Source organism: Myotis brandtii, unplaced genomic scaffold (genome assembly GCF_000412655.1).
Source record: "Myotis brandtii unplaced genomic scaffold, ASM41265v1 scaffold457, whole genome shotgun sequence".
Taxonomy (NCBI): domain Eukaryota; kingdom Metazoa; phylum Chordata; class Mammalia; order Chiroptera; family Vespertilionidae; genus Myotis; species Myotis brandtii.
The window spans coordinates 805,174-832,810 of record NW_005367475.1 but is presented as its reverse complement, the minus strand read 5'-3'; the positions used below and the strand labels follow the sequence as shown (position 1 = coordinate 832,810).

At 48.6% G+C, this 27,637-nt stretch overlaps 1 protein-coding gene across 1 annotated transcript in view; it reads right to left on the bottom strand.

Annotated features, from left to right (window-relative positions):
* LOC106727645 (nose resistant to fluoxetine protein 6-like) overlaps positions 1–27,637 on the bottom strand; it is a 50,447-nt gene continuing 22,810 nt past the window's right edge. Inside the window, exons 5-16 of the mRNA XM_014546926.1 lie at positions 27,471–27,612; positions 26,046–26,266; positions 21,697–21,876; positions 20,819–20,921; positions 14,557–14,658; positions 9,208–9,373; positions 7,549–7,628; positions 5,066–5,179; positions 3,097–3,229; positions 2,393–2,579; positions 673–815; positions 1–374 (exon numbers count right to left, since the gene is read on the bottom strand). Of these exons, the coding sequence (XP_014402412.1) occupies positions 240–374; positions 673–815; positions 2,393–2,579; positions 3,097–3,229; positions 5,066–5,179; positions 7,549–7,628; positions 9,208–9,373; positions 14,557–14,658; positions 20,819–20,921; positions 21,697–21,876; positions 26,046–26,266; positions 27,471–27,612 (1,706 nt within the window). The 3' untranslated portion in view covers positions 1–239. The remainder of the gene's footprint in view (positions 375–672; positions 816–2,392; positions 2,580–3,096; positions 3,230–5,065; positions 5,180–7,548; positions 7,629–9,207; positions 9,374–14,556; positions 14,659–20,818; positions 20,922–21,696; positions 21,877–26,045; positions 26,267–27,470; positions 27,613–27,637) is intronic.

The following is a 27,637-nucleotide window of genomic DNA, read 5'->3' as shown; positions in this document are numbered from 1 at the left end:
CTAAAAAACACATCAAAGGGTAATTATTATGCTACTAAACAGATTATCATAGAACTCTTTTATATACTAAATACTTAGAACTCTTTTATAGATTAAATACAGGGAACTTCATACTATAAACATCCACAAAATCAGCTTCACACCCCTTTTCAGAAACTCACCCATTTGTTACATAAACAAGGCCACCCCTGCTTTTGTCCTTCGCCACCAAATAAGGGCCCTCAGTCTTTGGGGTTTTACTAGGCCGTTCCTGGCCCTTCAGGCATCGGTCCCAGAAGGCACCGCTTCAGTTCCTGACATGGTTTCTCAATGAAGAGCGTCAGGGCCAGCCCAGCGACGAAGGTCAGCAGACAGTGTCCAGAGAAAAGATAGAACTGGAGAGAAAGAGGGGCACAGTGGGCACACTCTTTACTGTAAGAGTCCTCTTGTGTTTGGATCTTACAGTGTACCATCCCGGCTGTGTGAAACGGATCTGAGACAAACAGCCCTGAACATTAACAAATAAAATAAATAAAGCAAAGATATTATCCTGTGCAGAAGCCCTCCCTCAAACAAGACAAAGAACAATAGGCTCCCAGCCACAACAACAGGCTCCTCACAAAGAGAATAGTGTTGCTTTGTTGCCCCGGAGAGAATAGCTGGGATGCTGCAGAGCCGGGAGCGGAGACTCACCATGTTGGTGTCCGTGTAGTGAATGAGCGTCTCCTGGAGGCCGTTGTAGAGGATGATGACGATAGGATGCACCAAGTAGCAGGCGTAACTGATGCTGGCCAGGAAGCTCCACATACCGCAAGCAAGCAGCTGGTTTACCAGACCTGCAGGGAACAGGCCTCGAGAGTCATCGCCGCTCCCTCGGGGTGCTGCACCTAAGTCTGCGGACTCCTTCTAAGAAGGTCTTCATTCATTATCATTTTTAAGAGAACGCACCCCCCGCCCCAAAAAAACCACCCAACTTCCCATTGTAGGAAGATGAAAATGTAAGAAATGCTAATATTGAGTTTACAGGCAGTTTACTTCCTTCCTGTGGACTTGACCCCTGAGCACAGAACATCCACATGTATAACAAGGGGCGGAGTCCTCTCACTAGCCTGGGCCCGGTTCCAGGTGCAGCCACACGAACTGCGGGGCCTTGGGACCAGGCAGTGGACATGCCAGCCTCAGATTCTTCGTCCATTATTGAGCAGCTTGCATTTGATCAACTTCTAGGTCCCTTTCAGGACAAATATTCCATAACTTGTGTCCCGAAGAATTCTTATTCCTTTAGAATGGGTCCATCTACCATTCAAGATTGAGGGAGGGCCACTGCTGCCGGCGACAGGGCACCACTGGAAGGTGTTTTGTTTTGTTTTGTTTTGTTTTTTTAAATATATTTTATTGATTTTTTACAGAGAAGAAGGGAGAGGGACAGAGAGTTAGAAACATTGATGAGAGAGAAACATCCATCAGCTGCCTCCTACACGCCCCCCAGCGGGGATGTGCCCACAACCAAGGTACATGCCCTTGACCGGAATCGAACCTGGGACCCTTGAGTCCGCAGGCCGATGCTCTATCCACTGAGCCAAACCGGTTCGGCTTGGACGGTTTTAACTGAAGGCGTAACATGGGCAACTCAACAGAATCAGACCTTGAACAGAGCAAGACCCTCACGGTCAGCTTTGGCAAAGACTGAAGACGATGGAAAAGGTGGTTCGGGCCATGAGATCCCTTCTCGTCCTGAGCGTCTGAATTAAACTCTTCTTCAAACATTCTTTTCTAGATATACTTTTCCGAAGATCATCACATGGACACACATTTTCTAAATATTTATCTAACTCATCCCCCGCCCCCACATTAACCTACTAGTCTTGTCATTTGCAGACACCTCAGCACCCAGTTCCCACTGTGTGCCAAGTAGAGAGAAAGGGAAGGACCATCGGTGGCTTGCACAGACACTTCTCATCTGAACAAATCCCTTTCTTTCCACTTAGGCCCCCTTTTTGCTTGATTTCCTGCGAGGTGACGCCTGGCTCAGCAGGAGCAGCCTCCAGGGTCATCAAAGGGCTGGGACCTCGGTGGCTGTTCCGTGTCTTCTCCCAGATGAGCACACCGAGGCCCGGGCGGGTGCCCCCAGAACTCGTGTGCCCTGCACTGGGGTTGCTTTCCTCATGACCCTGCCTGCTCTCTTCCAACTCCTAAACCAGCTTCATTGGAGAGGCTGCACATTTTCCTCCCAGAACCTGCATTTGTTCATAAGCCGGTGTAAAATCTCAAACAGAACATGTGGGGTTTCCCCCAAGGATACAGACAAGTGGAGGTTTCAGATTCATTCACCAGCAAACCAAAGCCCCTCTGTGCACACGGTTTTCACATTTGTCACCTTTAAAGGGCCAGTGTGAGCACACGAACATCATACCTCCATAGCCTTCGTGACAGGCGAACACGACCCAGCCCACGGCCGCCGCCCACAGGCTCCGGTGCACGGCCTGGTAGACAGCAGCGGCCACTGAAGGGGTAGCAGAGGTGTCGTCCACTGCGTACGCCACAGCGACCACGGCGAACAGGCTGGACAGGGAGCAAATCCACCCGAGCAGAGCCTGCACCTACAGGGCAGGGAACGATGCCGCTCACAGCCCATTGGGCCACCGCGCGTTTCCTTCTCTACACGAACTTCCTCTTTTTGTACTATTACTGTCACGTTAGGTGTCTATTTATAAACCTCAGTCAGTACCCACATTTGACTAAATGGAAGGTTCAGATTAGTGGTTGTGAGGGTTAGGGTTGGGGCGGGGCAGGGGAGGGGGTCGCCCTGGAGAGGAGGCACAAGGCAGGTCTTTGTGGTGACAGAGGAGTCCTGTGCCTTGACTGTGGTGGTTGGTGGTCACACAAACTCACACAGGTGCTACAATTGCACAGCCCTGTCACCCTTACATAAGTGAGTGCCCAGGACGCCAGGGATCGAAGGCCCGTGGATGTACCCATATTGGTTTCTTGGTTGTGACGATGGACTATAGTGGGGGAACTTGGGTCAAGGGGACACAGGACCTGTGCTGTTTTTGTCACTCGCGACGGCTCTCAGATCATGTTTAAAGGAAAATTAACTGAGAAAAGGAGGCTCACCTTGGTTTTGAGAATGTTTGCCTGGTGGTTTTGGTGCATGAAAAGGCTCAGAAAGACGCCCACAAGGAATGGCCCGATTCGGCAATAGGGCTTAGTGTAGTACTCCGAAAAATACAGCACAGTCGCATTTTCACTGAATAACACAAGGAAATAAGACAAAAGGCTAAGTCTGATCTGGACCTGAAAAGGGGAGTCTCTCAGATGCCCATTGAGTCCATCAGCCGACCCAAAGTGAAATTTGGGGTACCTTTGTTTATTTCCTAAGTAACGACCCACACAGGGACCTCATGATCCTGCTGTGGGCCACAGCTGCCTTGCTAAGATTCCAAATTGCCGTGGGCCCCTCCTCCCTGGATCCCAAGGAAATATGACAGTGGTCTTCATTTTCAATAGTTGTTTCTGGTGGCTGGTATGTCAGGATGACTCAGAAAACATGGTTCTCAGAAGTGAACCTCTTCTGAAAGAAGTGAATCCCTTCCTGGGAGCTCATACAGAATTCGATTGCCTGGGCCACACCCCAGTGATTCCATTGGTCTGAGACGGCCCTTTCTGGGAGCATCAGTGGGAATTAAGAGGCCCCAGGGGACTCCCATGTCCCTCATGTGCATTCAGAGCTGAGAACCACTGGGGGAGAGGGGGCAGCCACCTCTCGGTCACCTGGCCACACCCACAGAGGACAGTGACATGATGGAAGGGCATGATGCTCCCCTGATTAAAAGGCCTAGGGTGTCTGGCCAGTGTGGCTCAGCAGTTGAGTGTTGACCCAGGAACCAAGAGATCATCGGTTCAATTCCTGGTCAGGGCACATGCCCAAGTTATGGGCTCATTCCCCAGTAGGGGTCATACAGGAGACAGCTGATTGATGATGTTTCTATCTTTCTATCCTTCTCTGTTCCGCTCTCTCTAAAACACAATAAAGGGGAAAAAATTTAAAGGCCTACACCTCATTCCCCAGTAGGGGTCATACAGGAGACAGCTGATCAATGATGTTTCTGTCTTGTAGATGTTTCTATCTTTCTATCCTTCTCCGTTCTGCTCTCTCTAAAACTCAATAAAGGGGAAAAAAATTTAAAGGCCTACAGGGTAGTCATTCATCCCACTCACAAATTCATATTGAGCACTTATGTGCCAGGGATGGTTCTGGGCTATTTGACATCAGGTGGCCAGCGAACGCTGCTCTGAGGTGACATTTACACAAACGCCTGCAGGAAGTGAAGGAGCAAGCCCTGCCAAGATCTAGATTCTAAAGGAAAAGCACTCCAGTATCAGGGACCAGCGGGTGCAGAGGCCCTGAGGAGGGAGCATGGTTGGTGTGTGGACGTAAGGAGGTCAGTGTGGCTGGTTCAGCATCGGCACGTAGGGGAGTGACGGGTGAGGTCAGGCAGGGATTCTGCTTTGAGAGAATGGATGGTGACTGGGGGAACTTGAGTAGGTGGCTGACAGGATCTGATTTTCATTTGCATCACGGACTGCTGCACCGAGACTAGATCAGCAGGTAATGGCACCAGTATATCCTGTGTAATACACAGGGTGGTCATAAAGACATACTTCATTAGGGAAGCAATATGGCCTCGTGTGTAGGGTCCCAGGTTCAGCTCACACCTATGCCCGGTACTAGCTGTGTGACCTTGAAGGGGTAACCCCAACTTCCTCAAGTTTCAGACTCTCCAACAACAGAACCCCCCAGCAGCAGTTGGCCACTGGAGGAGAAACACAAGACAGCCACGTGGGGGCGCTCCTTTCCTCCGAGAAGCACTTCAGCGGCCAGAGGACCCCTGGGCAAGTTGAAAGGTTCAGAAGATTGGAAACAAAAGTGCCATCAACTTTCCCATCCGGGCTGAACATGCCCCGCCCGGTTTTTCCACACCCTGCTGTGCACAGGGCAAACAGCCTGGCATTGGTCCCCCAGTCCTCCCTGGGAGGTCCTGGCTTGCCCAGGCGCAGAGCCGGGCTGGCTGGGAACAGTTACCTTGCTTCTGACGGAGCTGCCACGGGGAGGTCATGAGCCAGTGTGAGCAAAGCAGTGGCAGTGAAAGATGCCAAGAACAGCGCGGCCCCGAGGAGGACAAGGACGTGTTTACTTCTGCAGAGAAGAGGGGACATTGACAAGAGTGCTCTTCAGTTTCCTTCACCGCAGAATCTGTGGACAGGAAGGACTTGCAACCCTGGCAAAGGCGAGGCCTGCCTTTGAGAGAGGCTGGCGTGGGGCAGCTGAGGCTGAGGGGGGCTGAGAGGGGCGAGAGGTCTATTTACTTAAAAAATAAAATAATCTAGGGAAACGCTTGTGTCATAAAACCATTAAAAGGAAGATACTAAAGTGTAAGTGCAGAGTCCTTTCATGCATAAGAAGCTGTGCAGAAAAAGATCAGAAGGATAAACACCAAAATATGGACAGCAAATTCACGTCTCCTTGAGGGAGGAATCGGGTCCAGGGCAATTGTGTTCCCCTCTCTTCATCCTAATGTTTTCTCCAATGTTGTTAATTTTTTTTTTTTAATCTTCTCCTGAGGTTATTTTTTCCATTGATTTTTAGAGAAAGAGAGGAAGGGAGGGAAAGAGATAGAAAGAAACACCAGTTTATCCTGTGTAATACACAGGGTGGTTATAAGGGAGATTGTTAGACATGCTTCATTAGGGAGGCAAAATAGCATAGTGTGTAAGGTCCTAGGTTCAGCTCACACCCATGCCACTTACTAGCCATGTGACCTTGAAGGGTTAACCCAAATGTGTCTCTCTCAAATCAATGTGTGAGAGAGAGACATCGATTGGTTGCCTCCTGCATGTCCCCGACCAGGGCCGGGAGCCTTCAACCCAGGTACATGGCCTTGACCAGAATCAAACCCGGGACCCTTCAGTCTGCAGGCTGACACTCTATCCATTGAGCCAAACCGGCTCCCAATGCCCGCCCTTAAATTTAACAAAAGAGAAGAATACATCTTTTAAAATGTGGCATGGATAATGCACACACCATCAGTTTCTCCGTGAATGACTGAAGCCCTAGTTTAGAGCTTTTCTAAAACTAACAAAAATTCAGGTGATAAATCACCCACGTGGAGAAGCGGGCACACGGATGGATTGCTTGGGGCACTGTAAATTCCTTCACTCTTCCCGGAGAGCCATCTCCTGGTATGTCACAAAATTGTTCCTACCCTTTGACATAGTATATATGTCCCCAAGGAATAACTAAGGGAAAGAGCAGTGTGCTCCAAGGCACTCGTTGTCATCCATAGTCATGAAGAATTGGAAACGATCTGGATGCCCTAACCTTCAAACTGGCATTTCATCCTAACGCTGACAAGTATGTAGGTCATGCCAACAGACATGCTTCATTAGGGAGGCAAAATAGCATAGTGTGTAAGGTCCTAGGTTCAGCTCACACCCATGCCACTTACTAGCCATGTGACCTTGAAGGGTTAACCCAAATGTGTCTCTCTCAAATCAATGTGTGAGAGAGAGACATCGATTGGTTGCCTCCTGCATGTCCCCGACCAGGGCCGGGAGCCTTCAACCCAGGTACATGGCCTTGACCAGAATCAAACCCGGGACCCTTCAGTCTGCAGGCTGACACTCTATCCATTGAGCCAAACCGGCTAGGGCCCAATGCCCTTAAATTTAACAAAAGAGAAGAATACATGTTTTAAAATGTGGCATGGATAATGCACACACCATCAGTTTCTCCGTGAATGACTGAAGCCCTAGTTTAGAGCTTTTCTAAAACTAACAAAAATTCAGGTGATAAATCAGCCACGTGGAGAAGCGGGCACACGGATGGATTGCTCGGGGCGCTGTAAATTCCTTCACTCTTTCCGGAGAGCCATCTCCTGGTATGTCACAAAATTGTTCCTACCCTTTGACATAGTAATCCCACTTGCATATATGTCCCCAAGGAATAACTAAGGGAAGAGTAGTGTAGAAGCGGGCACACGGATGGATTGCTCGGGGCGCTGTAAATTCCTTCACTCTTTCCGGAGAGCCATCTCCTGGTATGTCACAAAATTGTTCCTACCCTTTGACATAGTAATCCCACTTGCATATATGTCCCCAAGGAATAACTAAGGGAAAGAGTAGTGTGCTCCAAGGCACTCGTCATCCATAGTCATGAAGAATTGGAAACGATCTGGATGCCATAACCTTCAAACTGGCATTTCATCCTAACGCTGACAAGTATGCAGGTCATGCCAACCTGTGGAAATGTTTATATGAACAGTTACATGGAAAACGCTGAGCACGAGATGTTGCACACACATTGACCATAGCTCTGCACAAACACGGACTGCTGTGCGTAGGACAAAGATTGGGGGAGAAGGTAAACAGTGCAGGATTTCATGCTGCAAACTCATCTGAGAAGTTCTTATCGCACATTTTAAAAGCTGCTCTCCCCAGACCTGGAGCACTCTCCTGGAATTTTGTGGGAAAGGGCACAGAGGGAGGAAACATGTCCCAATGACTCACTTTCCATGGACGAAGACGATGACCGGCGTTGTGAGGTGGAAATGGAAGTCATTGGCAAGGTACCACGTCCAGCCGTTGCACTGGAAAGAGAGCAAAGGTTACTTCTCTCGGCCATTTACCAGGTCTGCCTCCCACCGTCTGCCTTCCTGGACCAGGAGAGGAGTTCAGTAGGCAGGTGGGGATTTCCATGGAAGAGAGAGGAATAGTGAGTTACAGGCATCTCACATACCTCATCTCATCTCATCTTTGTAATAAGCCTGTATGGTAGGTTCCAGTTTACAAAATGGAAATTGAGTTTTCTCTATTGTTTACAAAAGAAAACAATAATATCGAATCTCTTAGGACAGCGGTGGGAACGAAACTGTATCGTGTTACACAGATGCAAGGAATAATTATTGTTATGGTGCGGTTGGAGTCAGGCTCGCTGCTGTTCTCTCTTCTGTGCCTCGTCCCCTTCCCTCCCCCACTCTAGGAGGAGAGAATGTGTCCTTTTAGAACGGAGGCCTGGCTCCAGACGAGTTATGTGGGAAACCCAGGGTTCCCACGCATGACTGACATGAGATCGTCTGGCCAAAGCCACATCTTTCATCACTTACCTGTCTGTGTGAAATGAGGCTGCTACCTGCACTTCTTCTTCAATGTCAGGACATTCCTGGGGCATCCTCTCCAGCGCTTCAGCAATTAAGGGCACCTTGGTCTCCTTCCCACCCCCTCCGTCCAAGGGAGACCAAATTTACCCAACAAGCGACAGCTTTCCTGTACCACCTGGAGACAAGTTCCCTGGTGGGGAATTTGCAAGGCCCTCACACCTCTGCTTCCAAGACCTAGGGCAGGTTTCACCTCTGAGAGGCGACTGGCTGATGTCTTTGTCACTGATTCCCACACATGGCCCAAGCCAGTCTGCAGCTAGGAAAACAGCCCAGGCTCTCTGTCCTCCATGGGGCCTGGCACAGACCTGGGCTCACCTGAAGGCAGTTGGGTAGTGATACGTGCCTGTAGAAGCTGCTGGGCACTTGCGTACCGAGGGCAGCTTCTAATTGGAAAGTGTTTATGTGCGTGATTAGCCCCACGCTAGGGATTCTCTCTTCAGCTGCACTTCCAAGGCACATGCCACGTCAGTGGCACGATTTCATCACAGCCACCTCACTTGCATTTGCTCCCAGGTCATCGTGGGCGAATTAGGGCTTTAAGGAAGCCAAAAGCAACGCATACAAATGTTGCTCGGTCAGACCTGGCTTGAAATGGAATGGAATGCATGATGGTGAGGGCACGGTGCAATGTTCCACCCGATACAGGCTCTCTGTGTGGAGGTGAAGAAACTGTCCTTGCCCCCCGGGGCTGCATGGGTGGACAGGAACCGGGATGGGGCAGGGTCACCTGCATTGCGGACATGCACCTGGATAGCTGCCCCCTCGGCGCCCACTACCCTGCTTCCTCCCCCTGCTTCTCCCAGCAACTGCCCTGCCAAGGCCGGTGCAGTCACCACCCTCCATCACAGGAGACTGGCCTCCCTGCCCACAGCCCACCTCCCTACAGCATCACCAGTACTCACTCCCGAGAATAGGCCAGGAGGAAGGGGACCAGACTCCTCAAGGTGGCCCTCGGGAAGACACTGCCTTTGTGCCCATCCGCCCTTTGCAGCCAACACGCGGGACTCACCGCCTTCCGGACCAACAGGAAGTCATTGAGCAGCAGCAAGTTCGTCCACCACGCTTGCCTGCAGTTGTCCAGGTGGAGCTTAGGCACCTCCCAGACAGGTCCCCAGGGAACCAGGGAGAACAATCCAACCAACAAGCACACGGAATACAGGTGAAGAGGCTGCAACCTGGCGGGAAAGAGCCAGGTGAGAGAAAGTGACTCCACAGTGCTCCCACTCAGGAAAGGCGGGACTGATAGGCATGGGGATAGGAGCCTCTAAGACAGTTCGTCCTGGGTGGGCCACCACCTCCCACCCACACCTCAAACACCCGTGGATTCAAAATCGTTTCTTGAGCACCTATTATGTGCTGGCACTGGTGCTGCTGATGCAAAACACTGTCCTTCATTGAGCAAGTCGTACAGGTCAGCCACCGAGCTAGGAACTTTGTAGATAATTTCTAAACCTCAAAACTCCTATCGGGTAACTATTACCTCTGTTTTACAGATGAAGTGGTAGCTCAGAGAAGTTCACCTGGCATCAGCCCCTCTGGATGAAAAGACCTTCCTCCACCCCTCTTCCCCTCTCTCCCTTCCTAGATTTATTTCTTCCTTCCTTCCCTCATACCCTTCCTCCTTCCAAGCGGATCTGAAGCAGCCACACAGATGATGGATACCGCACCCAGTGTCTAGACCAGCACGTTCAATAGAAATAGAATTCCAGCCACATCTGCCCCCGAGGTTCTAGTAGCCACATTTTTAAAAGTCAAAAGAAACAGGAACAATTCATTTTAATAATATACTTTATTTAGCCCAATAAATCCACATTCTTCTCATTTGAACAGGTAACCAATATAGGAAATTATTGGGTTACTTCACATCCTCTTTTCTTTTGCCAAGTCTTTAGATTCCGGTGTGTGTTTTACACTGGCAGCAGGTCTCAAGGGGCCAGGTGTCTGGTGGCCCCTACGGGACACGCAGTCTAGAGTTCCCATGGGAGGCTGTGCAAAGGGGCACGGGCAGTTCTGGGTGGGCTGCGGTCAGAGACGTCCTTTTAAAAACGCATTGAAAAGTTCCGGGTAATGCAAGGAGGGCAGAGCACATGGCCTTGCAGCACCTCCATCGCCTCGGTGGGGCGTCAGGGCTGGGTGGGTGTGACAGATGGGAAGGGCAGGGCTGCTGGAGGTGCACCCGTGGGCCTCCTGTCCTCCCCACAGTGATAAAATCCCTCATAGGGAGTGTCCGGGAGGGCGGTGGGCATGCGGGGAGCAGGGCTGGAATTGCTGATCAAAGTCAGAGAGAAAGAGCAACGGCCTGCGCCAAGGGGCAGCACCCAGGGCAGCTCAGACGGCAGCCACGAAGCCCTCCCTGGGGGCTGGGCCCTGCCAGGGTCAGCCATCAGACCCGCTGCCCAGCAGCTACTCCCACGGGTCTCCCTTCCCGCCATCTGTCTCCCCCCTGCCCCCGGGAGAGTAAGTTAGCCCCCTGCTCCTCTCAGAGGCAGAACTCGGGTCAGATGTCCACAGGAGGGAGGGTGGGACCAACTGTGTCCCCGCCCATTACACAGCCCTCCCTGGGGTGCTGGGGCAAACACAGCCTCTGGTTTGTCTACATTTTTCTCACTGAGAAAATCACATCACTTCTCTCTTTCCTCTTCTATGGAAAACACAGGTGATGATTCCTTCAACGCTTTGAAGGAGGAGGAGGATTTCTGCCTCCTAAGATTTTTCTGAGAATTAAATAAGATCAGTAAGAAAATAGTTTGAAACGTTGAAAGCGTCATATAAATGTACACAGGCTTTGTTTTTTCCAAACTTCCAGAGGATTGCAAGTCAGAGTAGGTTTTCGAAGCCTAAACTGCAATACTAGCCATGGGTGTGGAGGGCTGAGGAGCAGGGGTTCTCAGACCTGGTGAGTGGGAAGGTGAACTGGAAAACGTCCACCAAGATGTTAGCTGTATGAAACCAGCAATTGCACTAGTAGGAATTCATCTGCAAACATCCTATATAATAAAAGGCCAGCGACCATAAGTGTAACAACCAGAATGACTGCTTGACCAGTTTTCATGAGGTGCATTGACCACCTCTCGCATCATGGCAAACAGGAAAGCATGGGCGAACCGAGGTGAGTGGCTGTGGGGCAGGACTGGCAGGCAGATGAACGGCAGACCTCTTGGTCCCTCCCCCCAGCCCTCAGGCTCCAGGGAAGTGGAGCCATGCTGCAATCGGAGAACAACAGCAAAGGGGGGGGGGGTAGCAGCAGCAGAGAGGGACTGGGGACTGGGGAGCGGGCAGAAGATGGCCCTGATCGCAGGCTAGGCCTAGGGACCCTACTCGCACACAATTTTGTGTGCTGGGCCTCTAGTGTTCATATAATTGCACACATATGCACATGCATTGTATCATTGTTTGAAATAGCAAAAAACTTGGAAATGACCTCCAGTGATGGGGACAGGTCATGTGCATGATGGTCTACCCACACAGTGCCATCCCAGGCCACCTTTAAAATCAGTGAGGCAGGTCCTTGCATGCACATAGAGGTGTGTGCCAATGTTAATCATGAAGTGGAAAGAGCTACATGGGAAAGAGTGTATAAAATATAGTATATAGTTTAATCCTATTCATAAAAAAACAGTGCATATAAATATATGGAAAGTCTCTGCAAGAATTCACAAGAAACTGTTAACAAAGGTGTCCTGTGGGAAGTGAGACTGGAAGGAGGCCCCGTAATTTTAGTGTGTAACCGTCTGTTATAGTTAGACATTTTTATCACGAGCTATTTTTTAAAAACCCAATTTTTTTAATGTGGCTTCTCTTTGGAATAATCACAGTTTTAAGGGTCTGGAGCACCCACTCTCCTTGTTTCCATGAGATAAGCTCTGTGCTGATTTACCCCTGGAAGTTGGGGTTTTGCAGTTTCTTATAACTTGCAGTAGCTCCCGTCTGGTCCCCTGTCTCCTGCCCCTGCCCAGTGACAGTCTATTCTCTGCCCTGCGGCCAGAGTGATGCTTGTGAAACGTACATCTGACCAGCCACTGCCTCCTGGAGTCCTCCAAAGCCTTTCTGTCTCAGAATAAAATGCAAAGTCCTGCAGGTGGCCACAGACGCTGCAGGACCTGGGCCCACCTCTCTGACCTCATTCCCTCTGTTCTCCTCTCCAGCACCTCCGGCTCTTTGAGGTTCTTCAAACACACCAAGCATGCTCCCTCCTCGGGGCCTTTGCACCTGAACCCCTGAATGGACCCTTCTTCCCTATAGCATTTTCTTTGCTTAGAACATTCCTTTACTTCCTTTAAGGTTCTTGACAAATGTCACCTTCCCCGGCCACCCTTACAGAGGAAGACCCTGTCTTACTTCCTTCTCCAAACTATCATCACCCACCTGTTATAAATGTTTGCATATGCAGCTGAATGTTGCCTATTGATTTGTTTATTGTCTTCTCCATCACTCACATGTAAGCCCCATGGCACCGCATGGTTTATTAACTGCTAAATGCTCAGGGCTTAGCATATAGGGGATCCTTGATAAATAGAGAGAGGGTGTGAACAAATGATCTTACTTCCACTCCTCTTGGAGGGAGGAAGGCAAGCAGTAAACCATTGGTGAACAGGGAGAGCTCGGGTCAGATGTCTAGAGAGTTGGCCAGCATGAATGAGAACAGCAAGGAGCATGGCTGCTTTCTCACTTGGTTTACCTTGAAGAGGATGAGTTCAAACTATGGGTTGGTGATGGGCCCCTCCCTTTTACAACAGTGCTGTCCCAGGTTGGGCTCACTGTCTTCCTGGGCCAACCTGGCACTCTTCCAGACCTCCCTACCTCAAGAATGCCACCATCTGCCATGTCGCTCCGGCCAGAAAATGTGTCCTTGACTTGCCTTCTCTGCATTCCCTCTGCCCATCACCACTCTGACTCCTGCTCTCCTGTTAGTGAAGTAATTTACTCACTGGGGTCCTTGCCTCCGTCATGCCCCATAATGCCTCAGCACCCCTCATCCCCACCTTCAGCTCTCCCTGCCCCTCACCATGACTTTATCTGCCTCCTTGATCCCCAGCTCCAGGGTCTTTCCTCTGAAGCAAGTTTACCAGATGGAACACACCATGCCATTGACTCGCTCACTGCAAACCCTAACCTCCCATCTTTTCACTGAGCCCTTGGCCTGAATCCAGTCCCTCTCCTCCACAAGACCTCAGGGCAAGGCAGGCTACTTAACCCAGTGTCACACACCCAAGTGATATTGACAGAAGCAGCATTCTGTCCTCCCCAGGATGAGGGCCAGACTTAATAGAGCTTGGAAGAAACCAGACATCCAGAGTGGAAAGGAATCACTAAAGGTCTACCCCTTAGCTTGTACTCATTCTTAGCCTATTTACAGGCAAAGTTAAAAGGTATAAATAACAATAACAACAGTAACAATGATAACTTACTTTTCTAAGTTCTTTACATACATTATCTCATTTAATCCTCACGAGAGGCCAGTGAAGTGATGCCATTACTCTCCCCACTTTTGAGATGAGAAAAGTCAAGCACAGAGAGGTGGTAACACTTGCTCAAAGCCACACAGCTGGCAAGTGATGGAGCCAGAATACAAGCCTGGCAAACAAGCTAGAGAATCAGATCTTACCCACTCGAGTTTATTAGCCCAGAAGACTGTTTCAACACTCCCCTTCCTATTTCATGAGAGTGTAGTGTGACAAGAAGGGCATGGGTCATGAGTAATGAGAGTGGGGCTCTAGTTCAGTGATTTAGAAAATATATAAAGGAAGGGATTGGAGTCCATGAGTTGAAGGTCCTTTTCCGCCTAAACATAGACGGTCTCATTACACACCGGCCACTCCATCACACTGGTTTCGTATTTCGTCCCAGTAGTGTCATCCTTCTGCTCCAACCAACTACGCATTCACAAGGATCACCAGCTGGCTTCCTTCTCAGCGGAACGACTATTGTCCCAAGGATCAACCAGCCCCTCTCCTGGTTGTATCTTATTTTATCTTTATCATTACCATTAGCACTCTTACTCACAGGATCCAATTACTACCAATTTACAGGAGCCATACAAATGCTCCTGTTGAATGTAGAGTCCATGAAAATCTGATGGTCCGTTGATTGAAATCTGATGCCCATCAGCTAAGGAGTAAGGATGTTTTTGCTGGTTTCATATACCTCAAATTTTATTAGGACCAATGCCATGAAAACTGGAATCTTCCACTGGCAAAAGCCATTAAACCAGCAAAAAACAACTGTATTTAAGGAAGAAAACGACTTCTCTCCATTTATTTTTCTTTAAACATTCTTTCAAAAGAGGGTTGAAGAATAAAAAAAATCCTAAATTGTTACACAGCAATAGTAAATTGAGAAATTATATAAATAAACCTACCTTATAAGGCGACTAAAGTAGTATCTGAGTATAACTTTAGCAGTTATTCCTTTTTCTGAAGACTGCTGCATCTTTAAAAATGACCTTGTGCTTAACCAGCCACTGAGAGAAAGAGAAGAATAGGCACAGGAACTGTTTATCGGTGATAAAGCTCATTGGTTGATTAATCTGGTCTCCAAGTCAAAACAACAATCTTTTTTTTGCTTGCTTATGCTGCAAGCCCATGGCCATCCACTTTGGGGTCAGCCACTTCCTCACTGTGGATCCAGGCTGATGGGGCAGCCACTATCCCCAAGCTCGCCAGTGATCATGCAGAGGACAGGAGCGCTCTGGAGGGCCTCAAACCAGCAACTACATGTCCTCACCCAGAAAGGACATGTTTAAAGCTCTCAGCATGATGACAATACCAGGTACCACCGGTCAGACCTAGAGATGTGGCCCACCAACCACAATGGTGCCAGGAAGTGGTATGTTGCCAATTGAGGGTGAAGAGCCAGGAATATTCAGTGAACATTAGTAACTATTGTCCCAAACATCAGCCAGTGGTCTTTTGCTGTAACACCACTAGGGCTGCTTTTGCTTTTATTTTTGGAGCCATACCAAACCACTTTGCAATGGTTTTTGAGTGAATAATCAAATAGGTGAATAAACAGCCCAATTAGATAAAAGGGAAAATATTACCAACCCTGCTTACTTAATATGGAAATGAAGACTCAAAGACTGTTATGTGGGTTGCCCAAGATCCCAGTGAGAATCCTCAGCCAACATATCCTGATGACAAACTCATCACTCAGAACATTCCACTAAGGAACAAATGGATTTCCACTAAGGAACTAATGGATTCCCTAAGGAACAAATGGATTTCCTATGCAAAAGGCCTTGTGTGTTGGGTGGGACTTGGAAGGGATCAGGGAGGGTTGGAGAATGTCTTTATTCTCTGCCAGATAGATTTTTCTTTCAAAATGCAGCAAACAGTAGCCACTATAACAGGAACAGAATTTAAAGAGACAGCTAAGAAAGAACGCTGAGATGGGGAATTAGGGCGGTGGATTCTGATTCTGGCCTCCTCTGAATTTCAGGAAAGAATCAGGGGCCTGAGCTAGTCTTTCCTTTCAGTGACTGGCGCCCCCTCCACCAGCGTGGTTGCTAAGCAAGGCCCGGGTCTCACTCTGTGTGCGGCCATGCACTGTCCGGCCTTCAAGTTCATGAAGACAGGACAAAGGGATGGGCCGGCAGGAAGATGGGCTCCGAGCAAGACAGTAGCTCCAGGAGCCTGAGAAGAGCCAGAGACCTAAACAGGTTGGGAAAGGGTCAAGGAGGAGGGGTCAGTGAGGGGCAGAGGGGGATATCTGTAATACTTTCAAAAATAAAGAAAAATTCTTCTAAATCCTGCTGTAGAGATGTGGCAAGTCACCCTGAGAGGTAGAAAAGGATTCTAAATGGTCACTGGCTAATCATTTATGTCCTTGGTTTTCCTATATAAACCCATCAGTGACATCGTGGTTAAGACACACTTTCACCATGAAGCAAACATTACATTCGACTGCTAATGTGCCTACCTGGGGGACTTGGGTAAGTGACTTCATTTCTGAACATCAACTTTCTCATCTGTAAAAATGGGCATGATATTGGTTCTGGCTTTATAGGTTTATTGTGAGAATCGTATGGGGTGGAAGATTTTAAGCTCTTAGCATAACGACCATACTAGGTATCACTGTTAGTGATGTTTCCATTGTTCAAACAAAAAGTTTACTTAAAAGAATATATGCACTTTATAAAGTAATAAAGTGAAAATTGGGAGGAAAAAAATAGTTACTGAGACTGGCAATGAAAAATCAAAGAAAATTGGGATAAAGAAAAAAAATGTACAGCTTTGTTTCCCAGACAGTACTGGGATCTACGCGGCTTCACCGCCCGCCTTCACATCTCTCACTGGGGCTCCCTCCATGGTTCTCAGACCTTTACGGTGGCAGCAGCTGGAGGGCTTGCACCAGCCCAGGTGTCTGATGCAGTGGGTCTGGATGGGGCCTGGAAATCTGCATTTCTAATGGGCTTCCAGACGGTGCTGGTGCCACTGTGCAGGGACCAGACTCTCAGAACCACCGAAGACAGGCACAGCCCTCTCCAGGCCGCAGACCGAGCCAGATGAGAGGGGGCATAGGTTTGTCGTTTACTTGGACATCTGCAATTTCAGAAACCTGGGTCTGTGCTTTGGTTATCTCAGGGCTGACCTGATGGCTTCTCTGCTGTCCCGTTTCCCCCTGATGGCCCAGGATGACCTGTGGCCTCTCGCGCCCTTCATTCTTCCCTCCTAGAGGCAATTCTGCAGCTTGAGTGTTGGCTTAGGTTCCATCCACCCCGATCTGTCCTTGGCAGCCGCCCTCCCAGGGCTTGGAGCTCTGCCCATCAGTGCCTGCAGCATATGGTGTGGGGGGGTTGCCTTGTTCTTATTAGCCTCCTTTGCAGGGAACAGAGCTCTGGGCTGTGGGCAGACTTCCCTACCCTCGAGGCTGCCCTGGTCTCCTGCAGCTGGGCTTCACCTAGTTAGACTCAACTATGCCCTGTTGGAAAGTCTGGTGCCCAGGGTTCCGTATCTTTGCTGGGTTTGCTGTGATAGTGGATTCTGACCCTTGCCTATCTAGGCTACTCTCTGTCGTCACCTTGGCCACCGCCTAGCACAGTAGTTCTCAACTTTCTGGCCCTTTAAATACAGTTCCTCTAACTGGTTTGGCTCACTGAATAGAGCGTCATTATGTTCAATTTGTAACAGTGAAATTGGGGGTCACCACAATGTGAGGAACTGTATTAAAGGGTCGCGGCATTAGGAAGGTTGAGAACCACTGCCCCAAGGTATGTTTTTATTGATTGAAGAGAGAGAGAGAAGGAAGAGAGAGAGAGACTTTGATGCAAGAAACATCTAGATCAGTGGTTCTCAACCTTCTGGCCCTTTAAATACAGTTCCTCATGTTGTGACCCAACCATAAAATTATTTTCGTTGCTACTTCATAACTGTAATGTTGCTACTGTTATAAATGGTAATGTAAATATCTGATATGCAGGATGGTCTTAGGTGACCCCTGTGAAAGGGTCGTTCGACCGCCAAAGGGGTCGCGACCCACAGGTTGAGAACCGCTGGCATGAGCTGTTGCCCAAGTGGACAGGTTTCAGCTTATTCTGTACCTACTTTTTCTGCATTGCCCCAAGAAACTATCACACCAGAGTCCTGAGATGAAACAATTAAGAAATCATTTCAACAGCTATTTACCGAGCAGTACTATGTGCCTGGCACTGCTTTTGGCACTGGGGGTAGCAGCCCAGAAAACAAAATATCCTGCCTTACATTCCAGTGGAGACAGATAAGAAAGGAAGGGGAATGTTGGGGGTGGGGGGGCGGGCAGAGATGCAGCTAAAATAGTTAGATAAAGAGAAAATGAAGTAGAGAGTGCCGGGTGGCTCCATTTTTAATAAGGGGATAAGAAAGGCCTTTCTGGGCAGATGCCATTTGAGTGAAAACCTGGCAGATAAGAGGGATATTGGGGAAGTGTTGCAGAAAATGAATGGTCATTAGCAATCTCTTACTATTGCTCATCAGGCTCCTTTTGGGGCCCCTCCTATTATTTCCAGCTTTCAAAGGTGGGGACACCAGTTGGCCTAGGGTGCAGCCCTGATCTGTCATTCATGCCCCTCCCAGCATGATCTGATTCAGTCCTGTGGCTTTAGAAACCGCCTGTATCCCATCCACTCCAAAATTTCCGTCTCCAGCCTTGACATTGCCACTGAGCTCCGGACACACAGAGCCAGCTGCTTACTTAACACCTCCACGTGGGTGTCTAAAAGGTCCCTTCATCTTAACTTGTCCAAAACAGAAAGCTTGACTTTCCTCCCCAAACCCAGCTTCTCCTCTGATCTTTCCCACGTCAGCTACTAACATCGCCATCTGCTCAGTTATCAAAGCCAAAACCTAGAAGCTGTCCTCAACTTCTCTTTCCTTCACATTTCACATCTAATCCGTCAACAAGTTCTAACAACTCCACCTCTGAACTGTATCTTGAGCATGGCCTTCTCTCTATCCCAGCCTCCACCTCCCAGACCAAGCCTTATCGCTTCTCCTCTGAAATGCAACCGAGGTCACCTGATTGATCTCCCTGCTTCCGCCTCTGCCCTTCTTAGATCTATTATTACCACGGGAGCCAGAGTAATCGGTTTAAAAAGTCAGATCATATCACTTGCCACATTAAAGCAATCCAGCGACTTTCCCTTTCACAAGACTCCCATCCAGCTCCTTCGCTTGGCTACCAGGTACTCGGTGGCGGGCCCGCCCCCTCTCCTGCCTTCGTCTCTCCCTGCTCCCTCGACCCACACTATGCTCGGCCTTCTTTCTGCTGTCTGTTTCCCACGGATGCCTCAGGATGCCCCCGGGGCCTCTCAGGCCCTTTAACAAGGCTCACTCTCTCCGGCCTTAGTCCTTTGACACTAGTTGCTGCCTCTGCCTGAAACATTCTCGTCCTGGGAGTTCTGGGAGCTGGCTGCTTCTTACCACTCAGGTCTCAGATGGAACAGCCCCTCACCAGACAAACCTTCTCCAACCTCATGAAACAAATACCCATGCTATCTCCTTCTTGGCTATTTCTTTCCTGACATTTATTACTATCAGATTGCTTCTTGTTTATTTATGTCTATTGCTGGTTTCCCATGTATGTACACACACACTAGTGGAAGCACCATGGGAGGTCCTTGTTTGTTTTATCCACTGAAGTAGCTCAGGACCTAGAACAATGCCTGGCAATTAGGCATTCACTAGATCAGCGGTTCTCAACCTGTGGGTCGCGACCCCTTTGGGGGTCGAACGACCCTTTCACAGGGGTCGCCTAAGACCATCGGAAAACACATATATAATTACATACTGTTTTTGTGATTAATCACTATGCTTTAATTATGTTCAATTTGTAACAATGAAAATACATCCTGCATATCAGATATTTACATTACGATTCATAACAGTAGCAAAATTACAGTTATGAAGTAGCAATGAAAATAATTTTATTGTTGGGGGTCACCACAACATGAGGAACTGTATTAAAGGGTTGTGGCATTAGGAAGGTTGAGAACCACTGCACTAGATCCTGGCTGGATGGAGGAATGATTAGCATCTGATAAAAAGAGCAGCGATCTGTCATCACCTTCTCCCTGTGAAGGACGGGATGCTTAAGTCAGAAGAGGTGGAGGCAGGCTAGCACAGTGGCTAAGATGTAAACTCCGGAGCCAGACTGCTTGGGTTTAAATCATGGGTCCACCAGGACTATCCCCCTCAATCTTAAGTCCCTTCTCTTCAAAGTGGAGATTTTGTGCTTTCTCCATACAATGGAATATTACTCAGCCATAAAAAAAAGAAGTACTGACACCTGCTACAACGTAGATGAACCTCAAAAACATCATGCTAAATGGCCAGAGCCAGGCACAAAAGGCCACATATTATACAATGTGTTTATATGAAATAGCCGAAACAGGTAAATCCATAGGTACAGGAAGCAGATTTCCAGAAATGAGGGGGAGGGAGTGCTGGGCAGTAACTTCTCAATGGGCATGAGGTTTCCTTTGGGGATGATGAAAATGTTTGGAACTAGATAGAAACAGTGGTTGCACCACATTGTGAATGTGCTAAATGCCACTAAATTGTTTACTCTAAGTGGTCAATTTTAGGTGATGTGAATTTTACCTCAACTAAAAAAATGGGGATTTTAACAACGGTCCCTACTGCACAAGGACGTCTTGAGGATTAAAAGAGGTGATGCTGCAAAGTACGTCATGAGGTACCTGACATTTACCAAACAATTAAGAAATTTTACCACTCGGTAGTTATTTTAAATAGACATAGCTTTGTGAAACATCATATCATTTTTCTTTTCTTGTTTCACATTTTACTATGGTAAAGTTTAACTGGAAACTTTATCATGGATTTGCCTCAGCCCACGAACCAGAATTTGAGAACCACTGAAATAAACATTTTGAGAAACAGAATCACCTTTTGTGAACAGCCCATTTTTAGAGCCATCCTCACGCATTTAGTAAACTGAACATACAAAGTGGGGGAGCGTGTGGCAGCAGTGCTGTGCCGAGATGGACAGGAGCCCAGGGCAGGTGGGTAAATGTGAGCCATTCAGCTTTTCTCACTAAAGTGAGAACGGCAACGCACACACACACCCCCAAACAAGCAGCAACAACATGACAGCAGGAAAAGCACCGTATTACCTGACCGTATTACCTGATCAGGAAAAATGTGTCAACCCCAAGATAGAACGGGCCACTCCGGGAGTAAAGGTAGAGCGGGTTTTTAAGCACTCTGGCTTTCCATTCAAGCACATTATCTGTAACAAACATAAAAAACAGTGTTTATTCGTTCAATAGAAAAAAAAATCATGTGATTTATCTTTTCAGAAAAACCAGGAGAAACACATTCAACTTTCAGTTGTATCGGGAGGGTGTCATGTATCCCCGTAATTCACTTACGAGGGGATCTTGGAGCAAAAAGAAAAGGGAGGAGACGGAGGTACCTAGTTGTAGCTAAGGCTTTGCGCGCCTCTGTGCTCTCAGTGGCCTCAGCCCCCTTAGGACTACAGCAGCATCACCTGCTCATGGACCCGTGCAGGTCTCTGGGAGGTTCTTCACACCCCCCTCAGCTGCCCCCCAACTCTGATGCATGCATCTGGCCCCCGGGGAGACAGTGCCACTGGGAGTACTTGATGGGAGTGCTTCGGGAGTGTAGCAACGGGGAAAGGTCGAGAAACATTGACTTTACTAATGCACAGTACTTATCTATGCTTGCCTGTTTTTCCAGGAGAAAAAAAATAATGTCAGTTTCCAGCATCATTAATCATGATGAGAGGGAGCCCAGCTGTTTGGACAATGAAAATACAATCTCAGGTGTCACTATTCACTTGGTAGCCAGGTGCCTGATTTGTACCTCGGAGGAGGCAAAGCAGCCACTGGACACTGGCCTGGAAAACTCATTTATGGGAGGTCCCGGCCACGTCTCTAAACCAGAGGGAAGCTGTGGCCTCCCATCCTATGGCCCAACGTGATCTGCTACACAAACATGCTCTCCTCCTTGACTGCTCTTAGAGGCCGCTCGGCTCTCCGCACCCAGAGACAGCCAAGCGGTCATCTGACTGGTGTGCCCCGACATGATCCACAGGAGACTCAAGACCCGGATGCCATTCAGGGCAGAGCACGTGCTTCCTGGCGTCGTGGTGGTCCAGATGGCTGGCACATTCTTCTGCCAAGAAAAGTATCTCAGAGCCCGGTCCGCGGCTCCTAGGCATCCTAGGCGAGAGCAGAGGTGTCACTGTCCCCCTGAAAGCCAGACCAACCCACCTGCCGCCCCACCAACAAAAACCAAAACACACACCAGTGATCTTGGCTGTCCCCAGTGATCCCTCACTGTGGTCCTGGACCGCCCACCTCAGTTCTCCATCGTCCCCTATGGATCTGTATGTGGCCCCCTGGACTTAGTCTCCTTCCCCAATGAACCCTGACTTCGCCTAACAGACATGACTTGAGGTTGGCGCCCACACTGCCTTGCACAGAATACACTGCCCAGGTTCAGGCCCCAGGATGCCAATGCCTGACCACAGTCTGGTGTTAGAAAGGGTTGGGGGGAGGGGAACTTAGACATTATTAAGAAAGCACACGAGGGCAGCATTTTGCTAGAAATGGCACCCCTGGTCCTCTCCCAAGAAGGAATCACTTACAAAGAACACCGCTACCTGTCAAGGTACAGGCATGAAAACAGAGGGGCAGGCGGCCCAGAGGGTGCAGGCCTTACGTGAGGTATTCCTGGCTCTGAGTCTGGCTATCGCTTACTAGCTCTGTGACTTCTGGCAAGTGAATTAACTTCTCTGTGCCTATGTTTCCACATCTGCAAAAGGGGAATCAAAGTAGATCTTCAATCATAGGATTATTGTGAAGAACAAATGAGATAATATCGTAGCTACTAGGCTCACTATTTTAAGCCCTGTTGCTTTAAGAATAGTTCATCCCTTCTACTTAATTTATTCCCTGCATTTTTTCATTTCAATTTGACTCATCATGAGAGCCAATCAAGTAGCTAGAATTGTGGAACAGGAGCCTGAGGAGCTCAAGCTGCCTCTAAGAGACTCAGATTTTCTCCCGGATGTAGCTTGGCACCTTAAACACTGTGGGCAACAGAAATCCCTGCAGAATTCAAACTTACTCACAAGGGTGCAGCTGGCTTATAACCAACCTCTGGAAATCCAAAGCAAGTTCTTAAATGGAAGCATGTAATTGCCTAACATTTTGAGGTCCCAGCCATAACTATGCGTTTTTCCACTGGAGTCGCTCTCAAATGTGCACGCAGCTCAGCCTCTTATTAGGAGGGCTTTTCACTCCCCAGCAATTGGCAGAGCCCCAGCACAGTGAGCCATCCTACACCAGGGCCCCGTGGCTCCCCTCAGCGCCCCAAGGAGCCACAGCCTGGAGGGCGAGACGCAGGATCTGGGCTCAGCCGACTTCCACCAAGTTTCTTAGCCTCGCTGGGCCTGTTCCCTCACTTTTAAATTAAGCACACTTTTTGGCAGGGTTCTTGCGAAGATTCGAGAATGTTTGTCAAACATCTGGCCCAGCGCCTAACTTGGCAAGCAAATCCTGAATACATTTTGCTATCATTATTTTTTTTTTCCATCTACTTGTGGGTCACACTTAACTAGCAGCAGCTTATACAATCTTCTGAAAATAACTGCTCACTAGGGAAGACAGCCTTTCTGAGTGCCATTCCACTAGCGTGGAAGTGGAGAGTATTATCAAGCATAGGAGTACGGGGGGCGGAGGGGGGGGAGCTGATGACATGATGCGTGTGGTCTAAGTGGGGGGTCCCCAGACCATCACCTGAGATCTAGTTAGAAATGCAGTCTCAGGTACAAGCCCAGACCTGCCAAGTCAGAATCTTTGGGGGTGACAAGCCCTCCAGGAGATTCCGATGCTCACCAAAGTCCAAGAACCGCTGACCGTGATAGGGCTTTAAAAACCGCGGCAGCCCCTCAAGTCTCTCGGATATTACTGGGGGCCCACTGTAAGCCAGGAACACACAGCAGGAGCCCTGACCGCCGGGGGCAGCGGCCACAGCTCTTTACTTCACGAAAACATCCTCGAACACTCGCTCATTTTTTCTCATCTAAATGGTAAAGGACGGCTCCTGTAACAGGAAACCACACTGAGCAAATGCAGGGATTACTCAGAGGATAAAGAAGCAGGAATCTGAAATGCCCCGTCTGGCTCCAAACCTCCAGAAGACGAGGGTCTTATGTTGATTTGACCTGCTGGTGAGTGTGAAAGTGGAGAGAAGAAAATGCTGGACCCTAGGGGTCTCTCCATCTCAAGTTCTATTTTCAAACATTCAGGAATGTGATACTTTGCTCCAATGGTATGAAATGAAAAAAAAAATTTCTATAGCAACAGAACACAGAAACCCCCCAGTTTGAAGACACAATTAAATGTAGCTGTTAAAAAGCTAACAAACCTCCCTAGCCGGTTTGGCTCAGTGGCTGGAGCGTCAGCCTGTGGACTGAAGGGTCCCAGGTTCGATTCTGGCCAAGGGCACATGCCTGGGTTGCGGGCTTGATCCCTAGTGGGGGGCATGCAGGAGGCGGTCGATCAATGATTCTCTCTCGTCATTGATGTTTCTATCTCTCTATCCCTCTCTCTTCCTCTCTGAAATCAATAAAAATATATTAAAAAAAAAAAAGCTAACAAACCTTTGGTTTCCCCACCATAGAAAGTGTCATTTTGGGTGAAGAAGCTAAAGTTTTAGTAGCCAGTTCCTGACACCATCCAGGAGCATCTGCCCTAAATCCTGTGATCTGGCCTTAAAAAGCAGGGCTCTTGGATAGCCTCCTACCAATGATCAGCAATGGTGGGTTGTGGTAACTGTAGGCTCCCCCTCAGTGTGACAGAGCATGCAGCTGGTCCCTGGAACCCAGTGGACCGCAGCGGGGTCAGGGTTGCCAAGACCTCTTCCCACCCCCCCACCCCCACCCTGGACTTAGCTGAAAAGATGAGGAAAAGAACAACAAATTAGGAGGAGGTAAGTACATCATCTCATTTAAGTCCTTCAACAAATCCCATTCTATGCCCCCATTTTACACATGTGGAAACCGAGGTTCCTAGAGGTCAAACAACCTGACCAAGGGCAGAGTTAGAAACCAGGCAAGTGTGAATGGGGACTAAGCTTGAGCTCTTTTTGCCACACCCACTGTGGAACTTTCTACACGGCAGCCGAGCAGCTGGTCATGTAAGGAACAACTGAGGGGTTCTGAGCCTTGGGGGAAGTCATCATAACTGTCCCCAAAATCTGATGGGGCTGTAATTAAAACAAGAGAGCAAGTAGATTTATTTTCAGAGGCCCCAGGGGGCCAAACCAGGGCCCAGGGGTAGAAAATACAAGACAGCAGGGACTGACTCCACAGAAGCCTCGCACCCAACACTTCCCATCACAGTGTCATGATGGGGTCACAGGGAGCCCCGGACTGGTAGCCAGCTTCTGATCTGAGGACTACAAAACATGTTTCTTTGTTGTTTTTCTTGTTGTTGGGGTTTTTTGTTGATGTTGCTACTGTTTTTGTTTTTGCCTGGAGAGCCAAACAGAATCTGATAAAATCATGACTACAGCTTCCGCATAGGACGAATTCCCTGACGCCACTTTCTCACATATTCATATTCTTCTGGTCCATTCATTGAAATTTTGTTTTACTTTTATCCCTCTAGTTGGAGTAAAGGAGGGACAATTGTGTAGACGTACAGGGGCCTTGCCAAAAATTATATCACGTGTTCTAGAGGTATTTGCATGACAAGGCTGTTCTTGTTTCAGGGTGCGTGTGTGTGTGTGTATGTGTGTGTGTGTGTGTGTGTGTTCTCCTCGCCTCGCCATAGGGGCGGGTGGAAATGAAGGCATTGCTCCTGATTTTTTAACTTAAGCACAACAGTGTGACTCATTGTGATCCGCCCTCACTGCATGATGCCGGGTTATCCACGTCTGGCTCAGATACACTCCGCCCGTTTTAATCAGCTGTGCTGCGTGCTCACTCCCCTGGCTTCGTGCACATGTACACCACGTACCTTGGCTGTGCCAGGAAGGTTCTGAGTCATCTGTGAACTGTGACACTGGGAACAGACATGGTGATCATGGGACTATTCCTTAGAGGATCACTGCAGAGGAACCCAAGCTCTGTGCTGACCTAGTCTTTGAGTAGCACAGAAACACTGGGTAACTGTGCCCAGGAAACAAAGCAGCATTTTTAGTGACCTCGCCATGGCACCCTGATGGGGCACAAAGCCTGAATGGTGAGCAGCAGAGACCCGCCCTCCACGCTGGCACTCAGGCTGCTGGCTTCGCTACACTTAGCACGGCGGGAATTCTTTCCCAGTTCTGTACTCATCTAAGTCCCCTCTCATGAGTGGTAGTTTATTCAAATGCCCACTTTTTCCTCTGCTCGGGGTTCCTGTGAGATGGGCCAGGCCGACCGGCCATTCGATTTTGCTCCTTGGTTCACTCCTCTCTGTCTCTCTCAAAGGCAGGCTCCCGTAAGTGGCTGCATGTGCCCCGAGTGTGGAGGACGCCCCGCGGTCTGACCCCCACCCCCTGGCTGCCACATACGCAGTTTCAGCCAGAGGAAGGGCGAGGCCGAGCAGGGTGAAGAACCTGTAGGGAGAAGAAATTCATGTGTGGCCAAGCCTTCCCTCACCCCAACACCACAACACCAGGACACCACAGTGAGGTGCAGAGAAAACAGCCCAGCAGACACAAAACCACTCCAGCCCTTGCTGGAAGGTAGGTTAATCTTTAACATTTTAAGGATTAAAAGTAGTTTTCTAAGAATAAATAACTGAAAGAAATTACAAAGTAAAAGATCAATGGATTTCACTAAAGTTCTTATTATAATTGCAAAAAAATAATAAACAAACAGCAGTGAACACATCAGAAGATACTTGCAGCTGATACCACAAAGGATTCATATTCTTTATCTATAAAATCAACCTTAAAAATCCATAAGCATCCAAATAACACACACATAGAAAAGGGAGAGGAGACTATAAATAGCAGATAAATAAACTTGTGTGTGTGTGGGTGGGGGGGGACTCATTACCAATTTTTAAAAATATAAATTAAACCAACTGATTTATTTATCAAATTGGCACAGTTTTTATAAAGGTGTGGCTCCGTTGGTTTAGCATTGTCCTATGCACCCAGAGGTCACTTGTTCGATTCCTGGTCAGGGCACATGCTGGGGTTTCAGGCTCAATCCCCAGTAGGGGGCGTGCACAGGCAGCCGATCCATGTTTCTCTTTCTCCCTCCCTCTCTAAAATCAATTTTTTAAAAAATGTTTTTTTAAGTAGCTTTGGATGCTACTTAAAAAGGGTGACAGGGTGATGAAACAGACACAGACGTCTCCTAGCAGGGGGCAGCTTAGGGGAAGTTTTCAGGAAAGCACCTTATCAAATGATTTGAGCTGCGAGCCAGCAATTCCATTAGTTTCTCCTAAGGTGCAAGGCAGGATGCAAACAGGAAGTAGCAGGCAAGATTGTGGAGGTGCTTGTGAAAGCAGCCAGGCCTCAAATAAGAGACATTCACTTTCAGTGGTCATGTGATAGGACCAGGGGGATTTGGGGACCGGATACCTCTCTCCGGGGTCCTTAAACCCAGTCACTTTTGGGTGTGGCTATCCTTCCTCTTGAACTCCTGCATTTTCTTGTTTAAGGTAAATGGTGACCTCCCTGCACACGGAGCCTGGGCCAGACAACACTCAATGACAGAATCCAAGGCTACGTATAGCTGGTGAGTGGAAGTTGGTAAAACAGTCCCGACATACACATCCCAACCAGGTCCCGAAGATGCTGTACTCACAGGCACACGGCAGCAAACACGTCGAGGGGGAACATTCCGGCAGCACATCTGGCCACACCCCCATCAGGCAAGGAGGACGCATTCATTGTAAAGAGAGAGAGAGAAGGAGCCAAAAATGAAGCATTTCTGAATCTTAAAATACCTGCCAAGACAAAAAAAAAAGGATT